General features: G+C 34.8%; 5 protein-coding genes across 5 annotated transcripts; all 5 read left to right on the top strand.

The window, feature by feature from the left end:
- Positions 1-1902: 1902 nt before the first annotated feature.
- On the top strand, positions 1903-7226 carry LOC100741403 (pre-mRNA-splicing factor ATP-dependent RNA helicase DHX16). The gene is made up of 11 exons (XM_012392353.3): positions 1903-2609; positions 2875-3043; positions 3130-3371; positions 3445-3647; positions 3730-4025; positions 4294-4598; positions 4976-5133; positions 5223-5496; positions 5774-6315; positions 6631-6807; positions 6927-7226. The coding sequence occupies exons 1-11, from the start codon at positions 2447-2449 to the stop codon at positions 7056-7058; spliced, it is 2661 nt and encodes an 886-aa protein (XP_012247776.1). The 5' UTR covers positions 1903-2446; the 3' UTR covers positions 7059-7226.
- A 1586-nt stretch (positions 7227-8812) lies between these two features.
- On the top strand, positions 8813-10503 carry LOC117152390. The gene is made up of 2 exons (XM_033323956.1): positions 8813-9190; positions 10134-10503. Exons 1-2 carry the CDS (start codon positions 8829-8831, stop codon positions 10501-10503), a joined length of 732 nt encoding a protein of 243 aa, XP_033179847.1. The 5' UTR covers positions 8813-8828.
- Positions 10504-10851: 348 nt separating this feature from the next.
- LOC105681601 (putative odorant receptor 85d) lies at positions 10852-12234 on the top strand. Its single transcript, XM_033323957.1, has 3 exons — positions 10852-11168; positions 11252-11407; positions 11923-12234. The coding sequence occupies exons 1-3, from the start codon at positions 10953-10955 to the stop codon at positions 11977-11979; spliced, it is 429 nt and encodes a 142-aa protein (XP_033179848.1). The 5' UTR covers positions 10852-10952; the 3' UTR covers positions 11980-12234.
- A 3830-nt stretch (positions 12235-16064) lies between these two features.
- LOC112213840 lies at positions 16065-16694 on the top strand. The gene has a single exon (XM_024371507.2). The coding sequence runs from the start codon at positions 16241-16243 to the stop codon at positions 16604-16606; it is 366 nt and encodes a 121-aa protein (XP_024227275.1). The 5' UTR covers positions 16065-16240; the 3' UTR covers positions 16607-16694.
- Positions 16695-19773: 3079 nt separating this feature from the next.
- Positions 19774-21165, top strand: LOC112213841 (odorant receptor Or1-like; the record flags this gene model as incomplete). Its single annotated transcript, XM_033323958.1, has 3 exons — positions 19774-20155; positions 20343-20591; positions 20964-21165. Coding segments are annotated over exons 1-3 (813 nt in total), but the record flags the coding sequence as incomplete, so codon positions are not given.
- Between the last annotated feature and the right edge of the window lie 92 nt (positions 21166-21257).

The raw sequence follows: 21257 nt of genomic DNA, 5'->3' as shown, positions 1-21257 counted from the left end.
AAAAGAAAACCGCCAGATCTCAAGAACGTCGAATACGTTTTAACCTTCTTTCTCCGTGTTATACGATATTATACATTATACACGCGAACGTTTATGCATTTTTACGATGTTACAGGTAGAAAACCTAGTCTCGATACGGTGAGGCTATTAAATTATTCGCATCGGTTAACCCGTTACACGGCATTTAATAAGATTGTAAATTATACGTACGGCTGGTTCGATTTGGCGTAGAAAACGGGGAAAAACATTTGAATGTCCATCGCTGTTGCACGATTTCTTAATATATTCCTTCAACGTATTGAAAACCAGTTCAAAATCGTCCGTGGCAAAGGAAAAAGAGAAAGTCAAACGGATAGAACTATCGAGAGGAAAATGTATAGTTTCTTAGTCATTGTAAACGCTCGTGGAAACGTTATTTTTAGTAAACGATGGGTTGGTGATCGATGATCAAGACTCGGTGACTTGATGATCGATTACGAACGATTCGCGACTCTATGAAATGAACGAATCGTTAGTACAACAAATTGCATGTTGAATATAATAGAATCGAGTCCCGTTACGTGGAAACATTACGAGACGTAAGAGCCTGTCGGGAATCCTGTTGGTCGTGCATTAGGAAATCGTGGTCGATTTTCGAAAGCGATGTACGTTGGTATTCATTCGCGTTTGAAATCGAAGATTATCGTAATAAACGAACGAAACATTGAAAAGAAGAAACAAAAGGGAACACGAAGAAGAGGAAGGGAAAAAGAATTGTTCACCGATGGCAGTGTGTAGTCTATTGGTATAATAGTACACAATACGTCGCCGTAAGAAAGAGATCGTGTTGTAACGACGGTTGAAAAGAGTGGTGCGAAAGAGAGAAACGAACAGGAAGAGGGAAGAGGAGAGGTGAAAAGAAGATAAAACGAAGTTTTTGAAGGCGAGTGATCGAGCAAGTGTTTGGCTGTGCTGTAGAATAGGAAAGAAACGTGAGATTCGAGAGAAAGAATGAGAGAAAGAGAGGGTGTGAACGAGAGAGATAAAGAATTCAGATGTTAATCGAAGCCAGCGAAAGTATCAAATACTATAGTATTATAGCACTATGTATATATACATACATATATATATATATATATATATGGGTATATATATAGTAGTATAGTACTATATATAAAACAAAAAAGAAACTCGATCACGATCGAGATCCATTCGGTTCACGGTTGAAAAAACAAATTCTTAAAGATAAGAGCGTAACGTATTTAATGGTCTACACGTGTCGGCCTATACGTGCCTCCTAAAGTCACGACGATCTCTGCCTTTAATCAAGGAGAAAAGTAAGGGAACGTCGCGATAGCGTATCGAAAAAAAAAAAAAAAAAGAACAGTAATTGTTACACGGAAATTCGTGTGCGAATACTGTAGCTGATTATACATTGACATTTCGCTGCTTCGACAAGCTACAGTCTACCATGTATATATTTTCATTAATGTATGTATAATAAAAAGTATATTCGAGACAACGATCGGCTCTGTTTAGTGTGCGCTGTCTTGTCATTCTTCACGTGGGCTATATTATGGTCGGAGAATCGATACACATTTGGAATCGATCGAAACTGTTCCCGTTACGGAGAATATTTTTGGCTTCTGAATAACATATAACATATATATATTACCGCAATGACGTATTTCTTCTAGAAATAAATTTTAAATGAACAAACTTCGTCGGCTTTGTTTATGTTATGTAAAACGTTACCCGTTTACGTTCATCTTTTTTAATAAATTTTCAATGCATTCTCAATATTTTACACTATATATTATACAACGATCATAAATAAATATATTAGATAAATGCGTGTGATTATAAAGAAAAAAGAAAAAAAATTGCAGAAAAGCATAACTAGGAGAATCAAAAGAACGATGAATGAAATAGCGCGCGTACTTTTTTATTGAATGAATTTACGCATGCTGTGTGTCACGTGACTTCGCACGCGTTGCTTGGCAACGTAATCCATTTGTACGATTCGTACAGTCGCATGGCCGCGAGTCAGTTTGTCAGTTATTTGAATCACAAAAAATAGTTGATCGCTTAAATTGCGGTTGATAAGTTTTTATCGTTCTTCTCTGTGATGATCGTACAAATTATGTTATTCTTTCATGAATGAAATGAAATGAATGAACATTAAAAGGCATAGAGTCCTTTTCACGTAGAAACCAAAGAGGTTAAGGGAACCTAACCTGGAACATTTTGTTTTGCTCCCTATATTTATATTCTAATATTTGTTATTCCAATAAAATGACAGATATTGTATGTTACTTACGTTCGAAAAAATCAGTGATATCGAAGTAAGGAAAAGAAAATAATATTACGGTGGTTTATACAGCTTTCTTGTCATTATTTGACACGGTCGTGTACCGTGTTGATTGATAAAAGGTAAATATAATCTGCTGGTGATTCCAAATACACAATGAGCAAATACAGAAAAAAGGAATCCTCGAGTGAGGACAGTGATAGTGAGGAGGAAAGACGTAAGAAAGATATTAAAGAAAGAGATGAGTTCGCTAATCGACTGAAAGCAAAGGATGAAAGTAAAATACGAAAGGTGGCTATGCCAGCCGGTTCAGGTGCAGGTAGACTATGATCCTTTATAATCTTATGCTTTAGAAACAATTACAAACTTTATAAAAATATTAAATAAAAATATTTGGTACAATAAATACATTTCACAAGACTTATAAACAATTTATTATCATTATTATACTTAATCTGTACATATTGTGCCATAATTCAGTAATATATTGTAATTAGTTACATTTAAATATCAATGTGTATTAGTATTATTATTAATGACACTATTAAGTGTTAATAATGAATAATACTTTTTTGTAAAACCAGCTGAGGCTGCCAAGAGACTCAAAATTATGGAAACAGACATGCGAGAGAAATTGGTACCCAAACTGCGTGTTGAATCTCGTAGGAAATACTTGGAGAAACGTAAAGAGGATAAGGTGGCTGAATTGGAAGCTGATATAATTGACGATGAATATCTGTTTGAGGAGGAAATGTAATTTCTTATTAATACAACACAATAATTACACAAAGCAATTGTACAATTACATACTCTATTAACATCTTTCTTTTTAATGTCAGATTAACAGAACGGGAAAGGAAAGAGCGGGAGCATAAAAAGCAGTTGCTTCAGTTAGCCAAAGAACATGAGAAAGCCAGAGAACTTGAAAGGTTGCAACGTTACTATATGCCTTTGGAAAAGGGGAAAGTGGCACCAGAATTGGAAGTTCCCGATAACGAACCGCCACAATCCGAGCAAAGCAAATGGGAATCTGATCAGATGTCTTCTGCTGTCTTTCGATTTGGCGCAAAAGACAGAAAAGGTACACGGTATTCAATGTCGATACGTGTTAAAATGTTCGTATCTTACTTTTTATTAATTTCTATTAATTTCAGCACAACAGGACTACGATCTTCTGCTGGAAGATGAAGTGGAGTTCGTTCAAGCGTTACGTATGCCTGGCAGTGAGAAGAACAGGAAACGCGAGGATAGTCCTCCTCCACAAGTAAAGGCGTTACAGACTATACAGGAGACAAAAAGGAGTTTACCGATCTATCCCTTTAGAAATGATCTCATTCAGGCTATCAAAGACCATCAAGTACTTTACAGAATTCGTTAAATCAAACTTAAATTATATAAGATAAGCATTGATTGCTATCTTGCGATTTAATTCGATTTAGGTGCTGATAATCGAGGGAGAAACGGGTTCAGGGAAAACTACGCAAATTCCTCAATATCTATACGAAGCTGGATTCGCGGAGAATAATAAAATTATTGGCTGTACGCAGCCAAGAAGGGTAGCTGCCATGTCTGTTGCTGCGAGAGTTGCTCACGAAATGGCTGTTAAATTGGGAAATGAAGTGGGTTACGCGATTCGTTTCGAGGATTGCACCTCTCATCGTACTCGTATCAAATATATGACCGATGGTACCCTGCACCGTGAATTTCTCAGCGAACCAGATTTGGCTTCTTACAGGTATAAATGGCATCATACAATGAAAATGTATAAATATATACGATATACAATACATATCATATTTTATGGAATGTAATAGTTAATTATATTTATATATTTCATTGTTCCCCATAATCGAAAATAATACAATTCGTATGAATAGAAACTTAATCGAAATCAGCTCCATGGTGAATGTATTAAATTTAGATTTGCCAACACTGTTCAAACTGATTCTTAGTTACTAACAAACGTCTTCGTACTTGCTTTAACGAAACAACGTTATTTTCAGTGTTATGATCATCGACGAAGCACACGAACGTACCTTGCACACGGATATCTTGTTTGGTTTAGTAAAGGATATAACAAGGTTTCGAACAGATCTAAAACTCCTAATTTCGTCCGCTACATTAGACGCTACGAAATTTAGTGAATTCTTCGACGATGCACCGATATTTCGGATACCTGGTCGCCGGTTTCCCGTTGATATTTATTATACCAAAGCACCAGAAGCGGATTACATCGACGCCTGCGTAGTCTCCATTCTTCAAATACACGCCACTCAGCCACCTGGCGATGTACTGGTGTTCCTAACAGGTTTTTCAATCAGATACTTCTACAAGCAAGTACAATAACTTTTGCTGGAATTTCAAAAGAATTGTTTTGCCTAAATTTAATTAACTCAATCCTATTACTATTAGTATTAGTATATTACTTTAATCTCACTCCTAATGACAAGAACAATAATTAGATTTAGCAAGAAATATTGTGTCTTTTCTTTGTGCTCGCTGGATCTATTTCTTCTCCTTGTGAAAAGGTTCGAGAGTATTTCTAGAATAAAATCGCTACCTGTTTCACGATAATGACAAACTAGACCTCCGACTTATTGAAATTTAAAGTACTTAAAAAATTTAAGCACTATTATATTTTTTGGTTTGGTCATTTGTTGTTACTTTTTAATAAATTTCTACTAGGTCAAGACGAGATAGAAACATGTCAGGAAATGTTGCAAGAAAGAGTAAGACGACTAGGTTCGAAATTAGGAGAACTGTTAATCCTACCCGTATATGCTAATCTTCCAAGCGATATGCAAGCAAAAATATTTCAACCCACTCCGCTTGGTGCGAGAAAAGTATGAAAAATAAATTGTATATTTCTCCTTCGTTAAACGTATCACTTTTGCTATTTATCTTTTAATGTTTCCAATTGTTAATTGTACAGGTAGTTCTTGCTACGAACATAGCAGAGACATCATTAACGATAGACAACATAGTGTACGTGATAGACCCTGGATTCGCGAAACAGAACAATTTTAATTCCCGAACAGGCATGGAAAGTTTAATGGTCGTGCCGATTAGCAAAGCTTCTGCGAATCAAAGAGCAGGCAGAGCTGGAAGAGTAGCTCCAGGAAAGTGCTTTCGACTGTACACAGCTTGGGCTTACCAACACGAACTCGAAGACAATACCGTGCCTGAAATTCAGAGGATCAATCTAGGTATGAATAACTTTGTCACTAGACTAAAAATTTTTGCATTTTCATTTATGCAAAATTTAAAGATGTAAAAATGCGTAGAATGCATATAATATAGAAAATACAGTACTTTTTATAATTCTTAATAGATGAAAGGAATTTCTGTTTAAATTCCACTTCTTTAGTTATATGCATACAAATATAAATTTCCATAAAAATTCACAGTCTAGTTATCATGAAATGTCATTTTGCCTACTTGTCTCGTGAATTCTCTATGTTTAATTAAATTATCAAACGACAGGAAATGCCGTGCTGACCCTGAAAGCTCTGGGAATAAACGATTTAGTCCATTTCGACTTCCTGGATCCTCCGCCGCATGAAACGTTGGTCTTAGCTTTAGAACAGCTATACGCGTTGGGAGCTTTGAATCATCGCGGAGAATTAACGAAACTGGGTCGAAGAATGGCTGAATTTCCGCTAGATCCTATGATGGCGAAGATGTTGCTGGCTAGCGAACAATATCGCTGCTCGGAGGAAGTAGCCACGATAGCTGCCATGTTATCTGTGAACGGAGCCATATTCTACAGGCCTAAGGACAAGATCATTCACGCAGACACGGCTCGAAAGAATTTCCATGTGCCTGGTGGCGATCATTTAACTTTATTGAACGTGTACAATCAGTGGCAGCAAAGTGATTTTAGTACTCATTGGTGTTATGAGAATTTCATTCAACATCGATCAATGAAAAGAGCTAGAGATGTTAGGGAGCAATTAGTCGGATTGATGCAGCGAGTCGAGATGGAACTTGTGTCGGGTATCACGGAAACGCTGAATATCAGGAAGGTGAGTGGGTTCAGATTAACGTACTTTGCCAGTCTTGTTTCTTTTCGTTGTACAATAGAGAGCTCCATTTGTTTGAACTCCATTTATTCAAACAAAATCTTAGTGAGGACTCGATTAAATAATCTATTTGCATTTTGGTCTGTTTCTTTTTTGTAGCTCTTCTTTATGTAGCTGAAACAAATTTTAAATATTGCCTGACTAATATTAGATCTACCAAACCAATCAGAATGATCGGTATCAGATCTTTTGTTTTTACAATTATTAAGTAGTGATATTAAATACAAAGTATTTTTGGTAATATTATTATCATTTCAGGCTATCACAGCAGGATATTTCTATCACGTGGCAAGATTGTCAAAAGGAGGTCACTATAAAACTGCAAAACATAATCAGACGGTTTCCATTCACCCTAATAGCTCGTTATTTCAAGAGCTGCCACGTTGGTTACTTTATCATGAGTTGGTTTTCACTACAAAGGAATTTATGAGACAAGTAAGTAATTAAAACTTAAATACGGAAACTTAAAAATTGCTTTGTCTATAATCATTTGTGAAATGAATATTGTTTGAAGCAGTTGAAAAAGAGAGATATAATTCTATGTAATTATACAGGTGACAGAAATCGAAAGCAAGTGGCTTTTGGAGGTAGCACCTCATTATTACAAACCAAAAGAACTAGAAGATTCTACGAATAAAAAAATGCCGAAAGTTGCAGGACGATCGCACCCAGACGGAACCTACTAATGGTCCTAATAATTAAATAACCATGAATCTTTTTATTTGTATAAAAAACTGTACAAACAGCTCCGACTTTTGAATGCAATTTTTTATAATATAGAAAGTAACAAGCCTAGCCACAATGTACTATACAAGCGTTTGTAACTAATAAATCGTACTATTTATGTTACTCTATTGTAAATGCATTTTATTTTAATAAAAATTTACACTAAATATAAATCGTCCCTTCCATTTTAATATTCCACACCCCAAGGTAAGTAAATAGAAATTAGTGGACAATATTATAACATACAAATTGCAATTCGAGAATCGTTTATAAAGGTAATTAAAGAAAATAGCAAGAATGCAGAAAGGAAGGTAAGTAAGGAAAACAAGGTAAGAAAATTTAGCCATTTCCTTACACATCATATCTCCCTGATACACATCTCCAATTTTGGAACAAAAATCTTTGCCCGAAACCTTACTTATCTTTCCTATTCTATTTGTTTCAGAGATTCCTAGAATTGCAGAAATTTTGTACTTATGTTTTTAAACTTTTCACTTATTCACTGCATACTTATCTTAGAGGATAAGATGTGAAATAATGGCACAAGATTATTATGTTTTACAATTTATTTAAATTTATCTATAAATTCATTTATATTACAAAGCACAGAACAAATACTATTTTTGTAACATGAATGCTTTTGCATTCCTATTTTCATGGACTATGAATCATTCTTCGCGTGCAGGGTGTTCGACTACAGGTGTAAGAAAATTTAAGGATTGATTCGTAAAGCTAAAATAAGAATTTTCTGAAATAAGTTTCCTCAAAGTGTTTCCAGCTTTTTTCATTTGGTATCATTTTTATTATTCATTTGTCGTAAGTTAGAGCTTCCTCAAAATAAACGAATCGATTTCGTACAAACGATGTTGTGCTTGTGTACAATAAATGATAAAAGACTCGAGTTCTAAGTAAAGCGGTTATCCGAAGAAATTCATAAAAATGTAACTTCGCAAATGGCACTGTAACACACGATAGACATTACGATAATGATACGGTGCGTGCATATCAAGGTAGGCGAATGTGGACAATATCTTTCTTGTGAAAAGAAAGCTTTCTATAGGTACCATTCTGTAAAGATATAGCTAATCCTATAGTGGCCAGTGTTTTATGAAATTTCTCTGAGATCTTTATCTACGCGATTGTATAGAATTTTTTTTATTTAAAAATCGAAGAGTAAATAAACAGCCAATTGCGTTTTGGTTGGAATTGTTTTTGTTAAACGACGAAATAGTAACCAACAAATGTAATTTCGGTTTAGGAAGACGTGTAGTTTGCCATTGATTCTTAATCACACACTCGTGTACAGCATCAAAGGATTCGCAATTGTTTCTTGTAACTTTCTAAATACGATTTTCTTTTCTCTAACATGTAGTGTAGCATATAAAACAAGACTTACGGTTAACAATAGGATATTATTAAACATACACATTGGAGTACACTTTGCAAAAATACGTACAGTATTCAAAATATATTGCCCATTATGATATCTAGCAAATAAAACAATCGTTTACCTGGCTTATCGTTTTCCATTTATTTAATCACACTCGTGAAAATATGAATTTGCATAAATATTAATTACACAATTAGTCAATGTTTCCAATCTCCGTGTTGTTCAAGGGTCTACTGTAATAATGACACGATCAATGAAGATTATTCTTAATAATAATAATAATAATAATAGGCTTATCTTTCTTTTTCAAACTCCTGTAGAAATTCCTTCCGAGTGGAAAATGAGTATTCTGCAGCCAGCTTTTAATATATTAATCGTCTGTGGATGCTGGATACCACCGTCTTGTCGGACATTCTACGGAAAGTTGTTGTACGCTGCATACACGGCGTTCGTGATTTTTCTATTGTGCAGTTTCTGCATCTCGCAATTTCTGAACGTGATACTGAACGTAAGAACGGCGGAAGAGTTAAGCGACAGCTTCTACATGTTCATCGCGTCCATTCTTTCCTGTTGCAAGATCTTTACGCTTCTGGTCAACCATAAAGCGATTAGAATCCTCAGCAGGAAGCTCGACGAGGAGCCTTGTAAACCAATAGATGAGCAGGAGATTACGATCCGAAGAAGATTCGACAAAAGCATCGGGTATATGATTATTTTCATTATTATATAGTTTTTTCAATTATTATTTTCAATTATTTAACACTAATCTTATTATTTAACTCAAATGACCGGTTTCAAAATTTAATTTAAAATTCAATGTTTGTTAATATAAGAATTTATCTCAGCGTGTCTTATCTCTCCTCGAGGAGATTCTTCCTCGAAGAAGAAATTTCTTGGCTGTCTGTATAATCTACGCTCGCTCGCTAACAAACAATTCAGAAATGGGCATAGCGGCAAACTTCGAATTTTATGATATTTTCTAATACGAATATTGTATGCGGTATTTTTCGGACGCCGAAATTATCGATATTATGTAATTCGCGTTATCTTTATTCGAAAACAGTGAGAAGATGGCTAATTTAAAAAGAAAGAAAAGATTCTTCTAAATGAATATTTCCATTTCAAAAAACTGAAGCATGTATAAACAATATACTACAAATTACGTATCGTCAAAATTTCCAAGAAATCGTAAGAATGTCGATCTACACTGTAAATACCTTAAAAAGAACCAGGAATCTCATTAGTAGGCTATTTGGAGATAATGTGGATTGTTAAAGGCTAAAATAAATTGTTCTAACATTTCCTCCGCCATATTTCCTGGAAATGGTGTATGTACATTCTTTCTGGCTGAAAAAAGATCATATTTCATTGCTTTTCATTTAATCACGTGATAGCTGTATCTTCTACCATTTCGATTTTTCAATTATAGAAATCGAAGATAACTGAATTTGACCAGATATAGCTTCTTAAAGAGAACTACAAAACCCTTCAGCAGGCCTTCTAGAAGTAAACTAAATCGTTTTTTGTTTTTTATTATTTTTTCTTTATTAGAACAAGCGCACAAGCGCCTTTTAATCGCTCTCGATTTTCAATCAGGTATCAGCATAGGTAAATCGATTGACAAACCTTTATAGACGCTTTACAGGTCGATCACGATCTACTACACGATTATGGTGATGCTTACGGTTGCCTGTATGATATTATTTTCGTTCCTCACTGACTTCGGCGACCGGAAGCTCGCGTACAAAGCCTGGCTGCCTTTCAACTATTCTGTGTCCAATTGCTATTACATCGCGTACGCTCATCAGATCATCGCACTGATTGGCACGGCGCTTCTAAACGTGGCCTGTGATGTGCTGGTTTGCGGGTTGCTCGTTCACGTCTGCGGCCAGCAAGAAATCCTGAAGCATAGAGTAATGGAACTGAAGAAAGAACCGAGACCTGACATTGGAAAAATCGTGCGTTTTCACGATTATTTATACGGGTCAGTGTTATCCGTTAGAATAAATAAATAGAATTATTTCAGCATCCAGTAACTAACGTAATACATAATAACATAAAATATTATAAATACGAATTGCTTTCTTCATGTAACTTGAGAATATACGTACAAAGAAAAATATACACTGCCATTTAATGCATACAAGCTGACTTTAGCTTCTTATGGAGAAAAGATAAAAGATAAAAAATGATATACATTCATATCGAGCATTAAACCTGTAATTTAATTTTAATGAAGAGAGTATTACAGAGAGTATTTTAATTGTTCTACATTCTACATTCATATCATACATCAATATCATACGATATTCAGTTTAAGTATACATTTACTATAAAATTTATGCGCGGTATATATTAAAATTTGTTAAATCATAAGGCATTTTTCTCGTATTTAACCAACATCGTACAAGTGTATTTTTATTTCTTCATAAAATCCTCTTCAAACAAATCTTACATTCGCGTTATGTTTAAGCGCAGATACGTTTCGATAATACAGCAGAAGTTTCAAGAAATAATAGGTGTTCAACTTCTATCGAGCACCTTCGTGGTGTGTTTTATCCTGTACGAATTGTCGAACGCGCCAGTGAACTCCAAATATTTGCAATTCGTCTTATACCTGACCTGCATGATGACACAGGTCTTCTTCTACTGTTGGTATGGAAATCAGCTCAAATTAAAGGTAAATTTTACTGAACCGAGTTATCTGATAAAATTAAAGCTACTCGATTATGGATTGTAATTCGACGATATGCGAAACAATAGAGTGTCGAGGTTGCGAATGCAATCTTTGAGGCGGATTGGATATCGTTTGATAATAGCAGCAAGAAGAGTTTGATAAACGTAATGAGAAGAGCCACGAAACCGATCGAATTGACCTGTGCCTACATATTTACGATGGACTTGAAAACTTTCGTGGACGTTAGTACATAGAATAAAATATATATAGTCATGAAAGTATTTGGATATCTACTAATAGGAACCTGTTATGAACATATTGCGTATGTTACAAAAAACATTTTGAAATTGAAGAGATGAGTTATGACTAGTCGTAATCATTAAATTGCAGATTTTTATACATTTATGCGTATAAGTGCACAGAATGCACATAATTTGTGAAAGTATGCAAAATGTTCAAAGTATAATACTCTTTACATATAATATACATCTAGCAAGTAAAATAGTGTTCTATCTATGTTCCACTTATTTAACAATGTTTCTAAAAATATGAATTTACATAAATGTTCATAGAATTTCAAACAAAAATTCCATAAAGTTTTCTATATACATATGTATACATACATAGCACGTATAATATGTTTATAAAATTTCTATACTAATTGTAAATGTCCAAATACATTTGTGAATCGATATAGACATGTGTCTCACAAAGCAAGGATTTCACTGATTTATTAATACGTTTATGTCTCTTACAGATACTGAAAATGTCGTACTCGACGTACAATTTGCTCCAAAGGACGAAAGAATCTTAAAATACGAGGATTCTCGTAAAAATTAAAACTGATCGTCACAAGCAAACAAACGCGTCGAACTTTTGGAATTCGAAGCTTTTTGAATGTCGAAATTAAAAATTTGGAATTTCTGCGGTCAAACAATATTCCACACCTTTCCGCAGGAGACGATCGATGCTAATTTTTACGTGTTACCTTCAAGAAACGCTAATACAATGAAATCTTTCCAACGATATGTAAATCATGCAATTGCCACGCTAAAGATACTAAAATTCAACTTACCTTTATACGAAGCCTGCTTCATATTCTCTCGTCCTCTTTTCCATCCAAAATGAAATTTCTATCGATACTCGTGAACGTTTTTTTCGAAATAAAAGAAATGTCTATGTTCTATTCCATTCTATGTCCATGGCATCTGGTCAATTTCTCTGCTTGCCAGTCGTTAAATATTTAAACTTGTTGTCTTATGCATAAGACGATATAAATTCAAAAGACTCGAAAATAAATAGTTGCGAGGAATTTTAAATTCCTTCTGGACGTTTTCCATGCATCTACCTGGAATTACAATAATAATATAGTCCATGCACCAGAAAGGGGGAAGTTTTATGAACGATAATCTTCGTGCGATACGTATCGATATTCCGTGTCTATACATTGTCGCACGCTATTAAATATATTATACGACAACGCATTTCGTCGACATTCGTATCTTTCTTCTCTTATATCTCCAGTTTGTCAGCATACCGTACCAAATAATATCAAGGGTCTTCGGCTATTGTAAGCAAAAGCTCTTTCAAGCAAGTGTTAAGAAGAAAAATTCGTATCGATCGGATACTTTGTTATTATTTTCAGAAGCTAATCTCTACATCTATTAAAACATCCATTAAAATTTACTATTATTTCCAAATAATCGTTATTTTCACAGGAAACTTTACTTTTCAAAAAATCATCGGACGATGATTAGAAACGTCAGAGACGAAGAAGAGAAATATATTAGTGCAGAAATTTAAAAATACAGAAATATCTATAGGAACGAGCAATCGGTGCAGAAATTTAAAAAACTGAGCGATGCATCTGTTACGATTGACATATCGTTTTTTGACAATATGCGCCTGTTGGCGACCGCCGTTGCTATCGCCATTAAAAAATGTTGCATACACCGTCTACCGTTATTACGTGATACTGTTGGTGTATGGTGGCTCAATTTGTCAATTCATCGATCTAATATTCATCGTGGAGACCTTAGATGAGTTCTGCGACAATATTTACCTAACTCTGACATTTTTCATTTCGTGTCTCAAGATGTACAGTATATTGTCCAATCGTAAGAATATCATCGTCATAACGGATATGCTAGAGAGCACACCTTTTCAACCAGAAACGAAGGAGGAGATCGAGATTCGAGAAAAGTGTGAAAGACGAGCCAGGTAAATATTTTACGTAATATAATTTTGGTATTGAGAGCAAAAGTGTACCAAACATTTCTTTCTTTTCTGCGAACGTGACTTTACAGTTTTCATAGATTCCAATGAACGTTATTAAATCATACAAAAGAGGAAGAATTAATTTTTTCAAATCAAAGAATACATTACGTTACAATGAATACAAATACGTGTGTTTTAGACAGAGAATTATTAATTTTGTTGCGTTTCGAACTTAGTCCGCTTTGCTCTCGACGACCCAATTATTTTCAATATGTTTACTCTTAGTTCCTACGATATAATTTTCTACATCATTCTCGTATATATAATTATCAATAAAGATAGATATATTCCACATGACATTACCTATCACCTTACGAATCGCCACAGATCGAACGCGTTTTATTACGCACTTCTAGTTGAATCGTCAGTGGTGGTAATGTCGGTGTTAACATTGCTCGGTGCATTGTACAAAGGCGAACGTCACAAGCTAGCGTTTCGAATGTGGTTACCTTGGAACAATACTTCGACAGCCACCTATAGCTTCATCTACAGTCAACAAATTTTAATTCACGCCTTCAATGGTCTGCTGCACGTTGCCTGCGACAGCCTCATATGGACGTTGTTGATGTTCATCTGCAATCAGATCGAAATTTTCGGATATCGCTTGAAAAAGATCGAACAAGGCACGAATGATTGCAAACTGTGCATTCGTTATCATAATCTCATCTATCGGTACGGTATACCCCGTATTTCAGCGTTTCATTTTCTTCTACTCCCTTAACTGAAGATAGAATATCGCAGTTTACAACGTACAATTCATATAAGACAATTTCTTTAAGTTTCGATATACAATTATCACAGCTTATTATCATCCTACGTATAATCAACTTTTTTACGTTAAAAATCTCCATTTATAGAATTTACGTCATTTATCATATCAACTTTTGTATTCAATATTTAGCGAGTAAGCTAGAAACTCGTTGCACAGTTAAGGGATTACCGATATCGAGGAATAATATTCATATTCGATAATATATAAAATAATATCATATATTTCGTAATTCGTTCGTCGACGAAACAATTGCAGATTCGCCACCATGATAAACGAAGAGTTTAAACTGATGATTTTCGTTCAGTTCGCAGTGAGCACGCTGACGATATGCATGAATCTTTACATCTTAACGGGAACGAACATCTCGCTCGAGATGATTGTGAAAATAATTATGTTCAGCAGCTGTATGTTAACACAGATATACATTCTATGTTGGTATGGGAATGAAGTTGAGCTGAAGGTATTTCCCTTAACGATAACGCAATTATCGTTTGGTTTAATCTTCTTTTGTTAAATCTTTCCAGTAACGTTGTCTGTTCTTCATTTAGAGCCTCGAAATTTCTAATATGATTTTTGAAATCGACTGGCTAGCGCTCAAGGAAACCACTAAACGGGACTTGTTAATGATCATGATGCGTGCGAGATCTCCCATACAAATGACTAGTGTTTACGTGGTGACGATGAATCTCAAGTCGTTCGTGATCGTTAGTATGGAAAGAATCGACCTTTTTTTTTTCTTTTTGACTGACTGACGCTTCCTTATTGTCTAATAATCGCTAAAAAATCAGATAAGTCTATCGCAGAGTTTTCTGAACTGAACTAAACGAAACTAAAAACTTTTTCATCTTATTGGATATTTTTTCCAGATGAAGTCTCATAAAGAAGTAAAAATGAATTAAATACGAAAGTTTCAATTCTCCCTGTAAAATAAGAATCCGCAAGAACCAATATACGTAATATGTTCCTTTTCCAATAAAAGTAGACATTGATATTACCAATAATATACTTCATATTTCCAATAATTGCAGAAATGAGAAATTCGATACCAGACGTTCCGACTGGATTGATAGTTTTATTATCAACGTATAATCTGTGTTTCATACCATCATACGAAATTCTCTTTGTCGCAGTTGTTGAAAACTTCTTATTCGGCGTACAATCTGCTGCAAGGTATGTAGCAGAGATTAGCGAGCCAAGCAGCAGCTTCTCGAGAGACGAATAAAGGCACGACCCTTTCATGGACACACGCAATGGAGGAATGTAGAGTATGCGAAAGGAATAAACGAAACAATAAATAATATACAGAAGCGTTACGTTTATAACGGAACTCATTCCTCTTTTACCATTAATTTCTCTTCTCTTCTCTCGAAGAAGCCTGGACACCTTTTAAATATTTATCTATGGAAAACGACCATCGCGTTCCATTCTGCACGCTGATCATTTATATTTCAAGCAAACCGCCGTCAATATCGCCATCGACATTAACAACGTGTATCGTGAATTCACGTTGAAAGAAGAAAGGGGAAACAGCAAGACATAAAATTATCGGTATCTTGTTTTGTAACTGTTGCAAAAGTAATTGCGCGACTGCGTACTTTGTAACGGAAGATAGTGGTTTCCAAGGTAAAATCTAAAGGTACAGTTCTGACAATTAACTGGTTCATTTGAGCGAACTCGATCTAGTATTTAGGTACTGTGTTATTGGTAATATCTTTCGGTAAAGAATTAATCGGTCGGAATATACTTTGTGGATATTTATTTAAATTCATATTGTTATGAAAACAACTGAAGGAATGGGACCTATAGATATTTGTTTCGTATATTTTTGCATACTGTGTGTATTGCGTGTATTTTGTCATGTTTAAATTTCCCACAAATGTGTGAAAATTTGCAATCTATTAATTATTAGTTCGCTTCTACGAACGCGTGCAATATTGCCTTCAATTATTATTTTTTATTATTAGAATTATTTTACATTTGTAAACATATCGAGGATTATAAGAAACGAAGTTTAGAAAAATTCGAAATGCACACTTTACGTTGGACATTCGCGCTTCTTACTCTGACCGGTCTTATACGACCGTCCACGTGGAAATATTTATGGAAAAGAGTTTTGTACGATGTTTACACGATCGTCGTGTTGCTGTTGCTCTTCAGTTTCGAAACTTCGCTGATTCTGGATCTTGTCATCAATGTGGATAATCAAGATGATTTTAGTGAAAATTTGTACGTAACGCTGGTACTGTTCTCCAGCTGTTGCAAGGCTCTTGTGCTACTAATTTATCGAGGAAATATTGAAATTTTAATGGGCGTTCTGCTAGAGAAACCTTTCGTACCTGTGAACGACGAAGAGATTGAAATTCGAACGAAATTCGAGGAACGAATCGAGTAAGTTGGTATTGTAGTTACAGTACGATAAAGATTGAAATAGCAGTCGAGCCTCGATTAATGAAAGATTTGAGAATGATCCCTTGTCGGAAAAGTCGAGAAACGAGAATAGTAATTGAGAGAAATTATTACATTTTTATTTAAAAACTTTTGTTTTCGTTTAATATCGATATTTATGAAACAGTTTAAAAGCGTTTGCTTCTATTTAATATTTATAAAACAGCTCAAGCGTAAATGCTTTTTTATTCAAGAGAAAATAAATTTAAAAACAAAGAAATTCGAATAGCATGCCATGATTAAAATGCAGATAATCGAGGTTTCGCTGTATTTGTAAAACGACAATGGTAGAATTAATTGTATTACATTTATAGATGGAACTCCAAAGCTTACTCGTTTGTACTTCACTTCTTCGTGGCCTGGCTATGGATAGGCGCATTTCTTACAGACTTCAGACATGGAAGACTGAAATTTCGAGCCTGGATACCTTATGACTACAATTCACCGCTTCTCTTTCTTTTTAGCTTTATTCATCAGATCCTGGCCACGATATTCAGCACGAATTTGAACATCGTTTGCGATTGTTTGTTCAGCGGTATACTGATTCACATTTATTGCCAATTCGAGATCCTTGAACACCGTATGAAAAACATTACTACGGACAAAGATTACTCGGCGAAATTCTGTGCACATCATCATCACCGCATATACAAGTTTGTTTTAATATTATATTACTATATAAATAAATATAAGCAAATTTCTCAATCTTCGTTCATTAGAACCGTTCTCTTCTTCGCAAAGTTTCTCAATTACCTAGATATTAGGCAATTAATTTTGAGAATCCTCTCGAAAGCAAAATCTTTTAATAGATTCCTTTAAATAAAAAATACTTCATGTATCTCTACGTGTATTTTTCATAAATGAGCAGACTTTCGCAATACATGGTTATGTATCTGGGGAAATAAATTACAGATTCGCATCGATGGTGAACGATAACTTCAAAATGATCATGTCGATGCAATTTTTGATAAGCACCGGAGCCGTGTGTTTCAATCTTTATCGATTGTCGGTAATGGAATTTGGCCCGAAATTTATGGAAACAGCGACCTACACGTTGTGTCTGCTCATGCAGGTATTCTACTACTGTTGGTACGGCAACGAAGTCAAGCTGAAGGTACGTACGTTTTACTTGTGATCTAATGGTCTTGCTAGAGGCCGAATTGCGAGATTTTACAATTTCAAATATTTCCGTTTTATAGAGTCTGGAAATTCCTAACGCTGTGTTGGAAAGTAATCTACCATTTTTAAACGACAGCTCGAAGAAGATTCTTTTACTGATCATGAGACGCTCGTTAGAACCTATCGAATTCACTAGTTGCCATGTCATCTCCATGAACCTCGAATCTTTCGCTATAGTCAGTATCAAAGAAACAAGTAACGCTTTAACCCTTTGACAGTGTAATAAAACGACGAAGAACTCAGAAAATGATTAATTTCAAAAATAATTATATTATATGTTTGCTATATATTAGAAAATAAGGATGATTCCAATCAAAAGAAATGATTGCAAGGTGATTTTATTATATTTTGCAATTTTTGCCACACTGTCCAATAATCTTTGAAATGAACGGACATTTTTACGTCTATTGTTCCGCTTTAGTGCGTACGTGTTTCTGCTTACGTGTAAATTTGTTGTAAACGTGTAAAGTTATTGTACTATCTCGTGACGTAAATGGAAGCCAACTCCGCAAGACAAGCAAAGATAAAGAATTCTAGCACTATATTTGACTTGCCTCGATCTGTTTTGGACTGTAATACTGTCAAGGGGTTTACGCGATTCTGTTACCATTAGAAAGAAATATTTTTACAGAAATAATTTCGCTACTATCTTAGTAATCGTCTCTCTATCGAATGTTTTGTTTGTGACAGTTGCTGAAGACTTCCTATTCAGCGTACAATTTGCTTCAACAAAGCAAACTAAACGACTAAGAACCGTCGTATTTTAATCCGAGTGTAATAAGAAACATGGACTACTCACATGCAGACTAATACAAATGTTCTTTTTTTTTTAAGACACACATCAATAAACCATTACGTTATTTCCCGTCCTGTGTTTTCTTTTGCTCGAAATAAAAGTCAAACCATTTTTTGGCTAATTAGAGCTCTGATAAAACTAGAAATGTCAACATTAGTTGAACAAACGTCGTATTTTCTAATGAGTAAAGGTAAATATAAAAATAGTATCTACATAATACAAATACAATATATGAAATATTTCACTGCCTATCAAACGTCTGACAATGACTTCAATTAGTTATTTCCAAGAGCCGTTGGCACGAAAATTTGTCGAAAATAACTGAGAAAGAAAATAGCCTAGCTTGACATTAATATTACGCTGATTCAAATAATCCTACCTCAATTTATATCCCCCTCTTTTCTCTGAATCTTCCAGTTTCCTATCCTACCAGCAACCATAATTAAAAGTTGTCTTCATTGTTCGATTCTTGAAAACTAACTGAACGCGCATAAGCTCGCGATAAAAGGTACGCAAGCGGGCAGTAATATAAATGCACGTTAGAAACAGTGAAAACGTCGTCATTAAAAATGTAATTACATAAGAATATACCTACACTACTCGGGAAGATGCCAAGTTCAAGGTAATCAATCAAATAGAATGTAACTCGTCGGTTAAATAACACACACTATGACGTTTAGTGCCACCACAGCATGTATATTTCAATCCAATAAAATAAACGGAAGCTAGAAATGCAGAATAGAAAGAAACAAACGGTCACTCTATAATAGTGATTATTAAAAATGTAACTTCTTACGTCGTCGCAGTGCGGTAACGTCGATAATGACGATAATTACATGGGGGTGAATTCCAAGAGGGAACTATCCCATTTAAGGCAGCGTAAACATTTCGTTTACCTACGGTTCTTAGTAGCATCTAATGCTTCGAACGATACACTTACTTCAAAGATAATCTTTATTTTCATATTCTCATGTTCGATACTACATTTGATTTGAAATAGCTTGTTCTTTTTGATGAATCAAAATATACCGTAAAAAAATGCTGCTAGTCATATTGCGAAGACTGATAGTATAAGACCTAACTGTTCGAAGGTACTTGATCGTTCGATCTTTCCTAATGCGAAGTTTAAATAAGACAAATCATACCGCAAATATTGAAAATGCACGTACTACGATGGACATTCAAACTTTTCATCGCCAGCGGATATTTTTTACCGCCTACGTTGAAGTCTCCGAGGAAACGCTTTCTCTACAATTTATATACGGTCTTCGTGACGTTGTACTTGTGGAGCTACTGCCTCACGCTAATCCTGGACATTTGCTTCAACGCGAGAACGCGGGACGACCTGCGTGACAATTTTAACATATCTGTCGCGATATTTATCACGAGTTACAAATATGTCAGCTTAGTCTTAGGGCGAAAAGCTATCATAAACATGTTGGATCTACTCAAGAAGAAGCCCTTTGTGCCAGAGAACAATGGGGAAGGAGAAATTCACGCGAGATACGACAATCTAATCGAGTAAGTTCTTTCTGTTCGTTGTAATATATATAATTGTAAGGAAATTATTATAATGTTATTTTTTCCTTTTTTTTTTTTTAGAAAAGTCGCGGTGGGTTATACGATCCAAGTCACATTTTGTGTGCTTTCTTTATTAGGAATGACATTGATGTGTGACTTTAAATTGAAAAAATTAATGTTTCGCGCTAATGTTCCCCGGTTGGTTTCCTTTCGACATCACCTCCTCGTGGCTTGCGTTTTCTATGACGTTTCTCTATCAGTTCCTGGGTTTAGTGATCATATGTATTGGTGTCTGTATTTTCGACACGTTATTCGTCGGCCTATTGCTTCATATATGTTGTCAACTTGAGATGCTGGTTTATCGCTTGCACAATATCGAAGGACATGAAATTCAATCGTTAAAACACTGCGTTTGGCACCATAATAAAATATTCAGGTTCGTTCCCTGTATGCTTCTATTTAAACAAATTAACGATCTGACGAAGTTAATTGAAGATTACGGGAGAAATCGAAATAAGTTGTATTTTTATTGATTTCTTATTTCACGGCAAAAAAGCTAAGGGTATTAATACTATTTTGATATTCTAACAAGTATATCTTAGAAATGAAGAAGGATGTTGAAAAATATACATATGTCGTGTCTCAAAAACCAATAAAAAGAAATTTTGATACCGCGGGATTAATTTACAACACTGGATTTTAACACGACTTAGCTATTACAAAGTGGCGAACGCGATTTGTTACTTTCCTTGCCAAAAACCTTCAGTTAAAGAAAACAATGAAGTAATACTTATCTCAATTATTTCAGGTTCGCCGATATGGTAAACAATTTTTTTAACAAATTAATGTTCGTGCAATTTGTGGAAAGCACAGTCTCGATGTGCTTTACCCTTTACGTACTAACAGACATAGAAGGCACTGCGCAATTAATAGGATGGTCTACGTACATGTTTGCCGGGATATTTCAAACATTTTACTTTTGTTGGTTCGGAAATGCAGCGAAAGTAAAGGTAGATAGATACACACGCAGATATAATACGAGCTGTCGGTTCTTCGCAAATCAATAATTTGTGGACTTTTTATCTCTGCAGAGCCTGGATAT

Source organism: Bombus impatiens, unplaced genomic scaffold (assembly GCF_000188095.3).
Source record: "Bombus impatiens unplaced genomic scaffold, BIMP_2.2 scf_1349, whole genome shotgun sequence".
Classification (NCBI taxonomy): Eukaryota; Metazoa; Arthropoda; class Insecta; order Hymenoptera; family Apidae; genus Bombus; species Bombus impatiens.
Note: the sequence above shows the minus strand (reverse complement) of the source record. Positions and strands in the feature narration are given on the sequence as shown.

Excerpts from the sequence above, each read along its gene's own strand:
- LOC100741403 (XM_012392353.3), top strand. The coding sequence starts at position 2,447 with ATGAGCAAATACAGAAAAAAGGAATCCTCGAGTGAGGACAGTGATAGT. Across the intron at positions 2,610-2,874 it reads GCCAGCCGGTTCAGGTGCAG|CTGAGGCTGCCAAGAGACTC; the intron begins GTAGACTATGAT and ends TTGTAAAACCAG. Across the intron at positions 3,372-3,444 it reads TGGCGCAAAAGACAGAAAAG|CACAACAGGACTACGATCTT; the intron begins GTACACGGTATT and ends TATTAATTTCAG.
- LOC117152390 (XM_033323956.1), top strand. The coding sequence starts at position 8,829 with ATGAGTATTCTGCAGCCAGCTTTTAATATATTAATCGTCTGTGGATGC. Across the intron at positions 9,191-10,133 it reads AGATTCGACAAAAGCATCGG|GTCGATCACGATCTACTACA; the intron begins GTATATGATTAT and ends GACGCTTTACAG.
- LOC105681601 (XM_033323957.1), top strand. The coding sequence starts at position 10,953 with ATGTTTAAGCGCAGATACGTTTCGATAATACAGCAGAAGTTTCAAGAA. Across the intron at positions 11,169-11,251 it reads GAAATCAGCTCAAATTAAAG|AGTGTCGAGGTTGCGAATGC; the intron begins GTAAATTTTACT and ends GCGAAACAATAG. Across the intron at positions 11,408-11,922 it reads ACTTGAAAACTTTCGTGGAC|ATACTGAAAATGTCGTACTC; the intron begins GTTAGTACATAG and ends TGTCTCTTACAG.
- LOC112213840 (XM_024371507.2), top strand. The coding sequence starts at position 16,241 with ATGCACACTTTACGTTGGACATTCGCGCTTCTTACTCTGACCGGTCTT.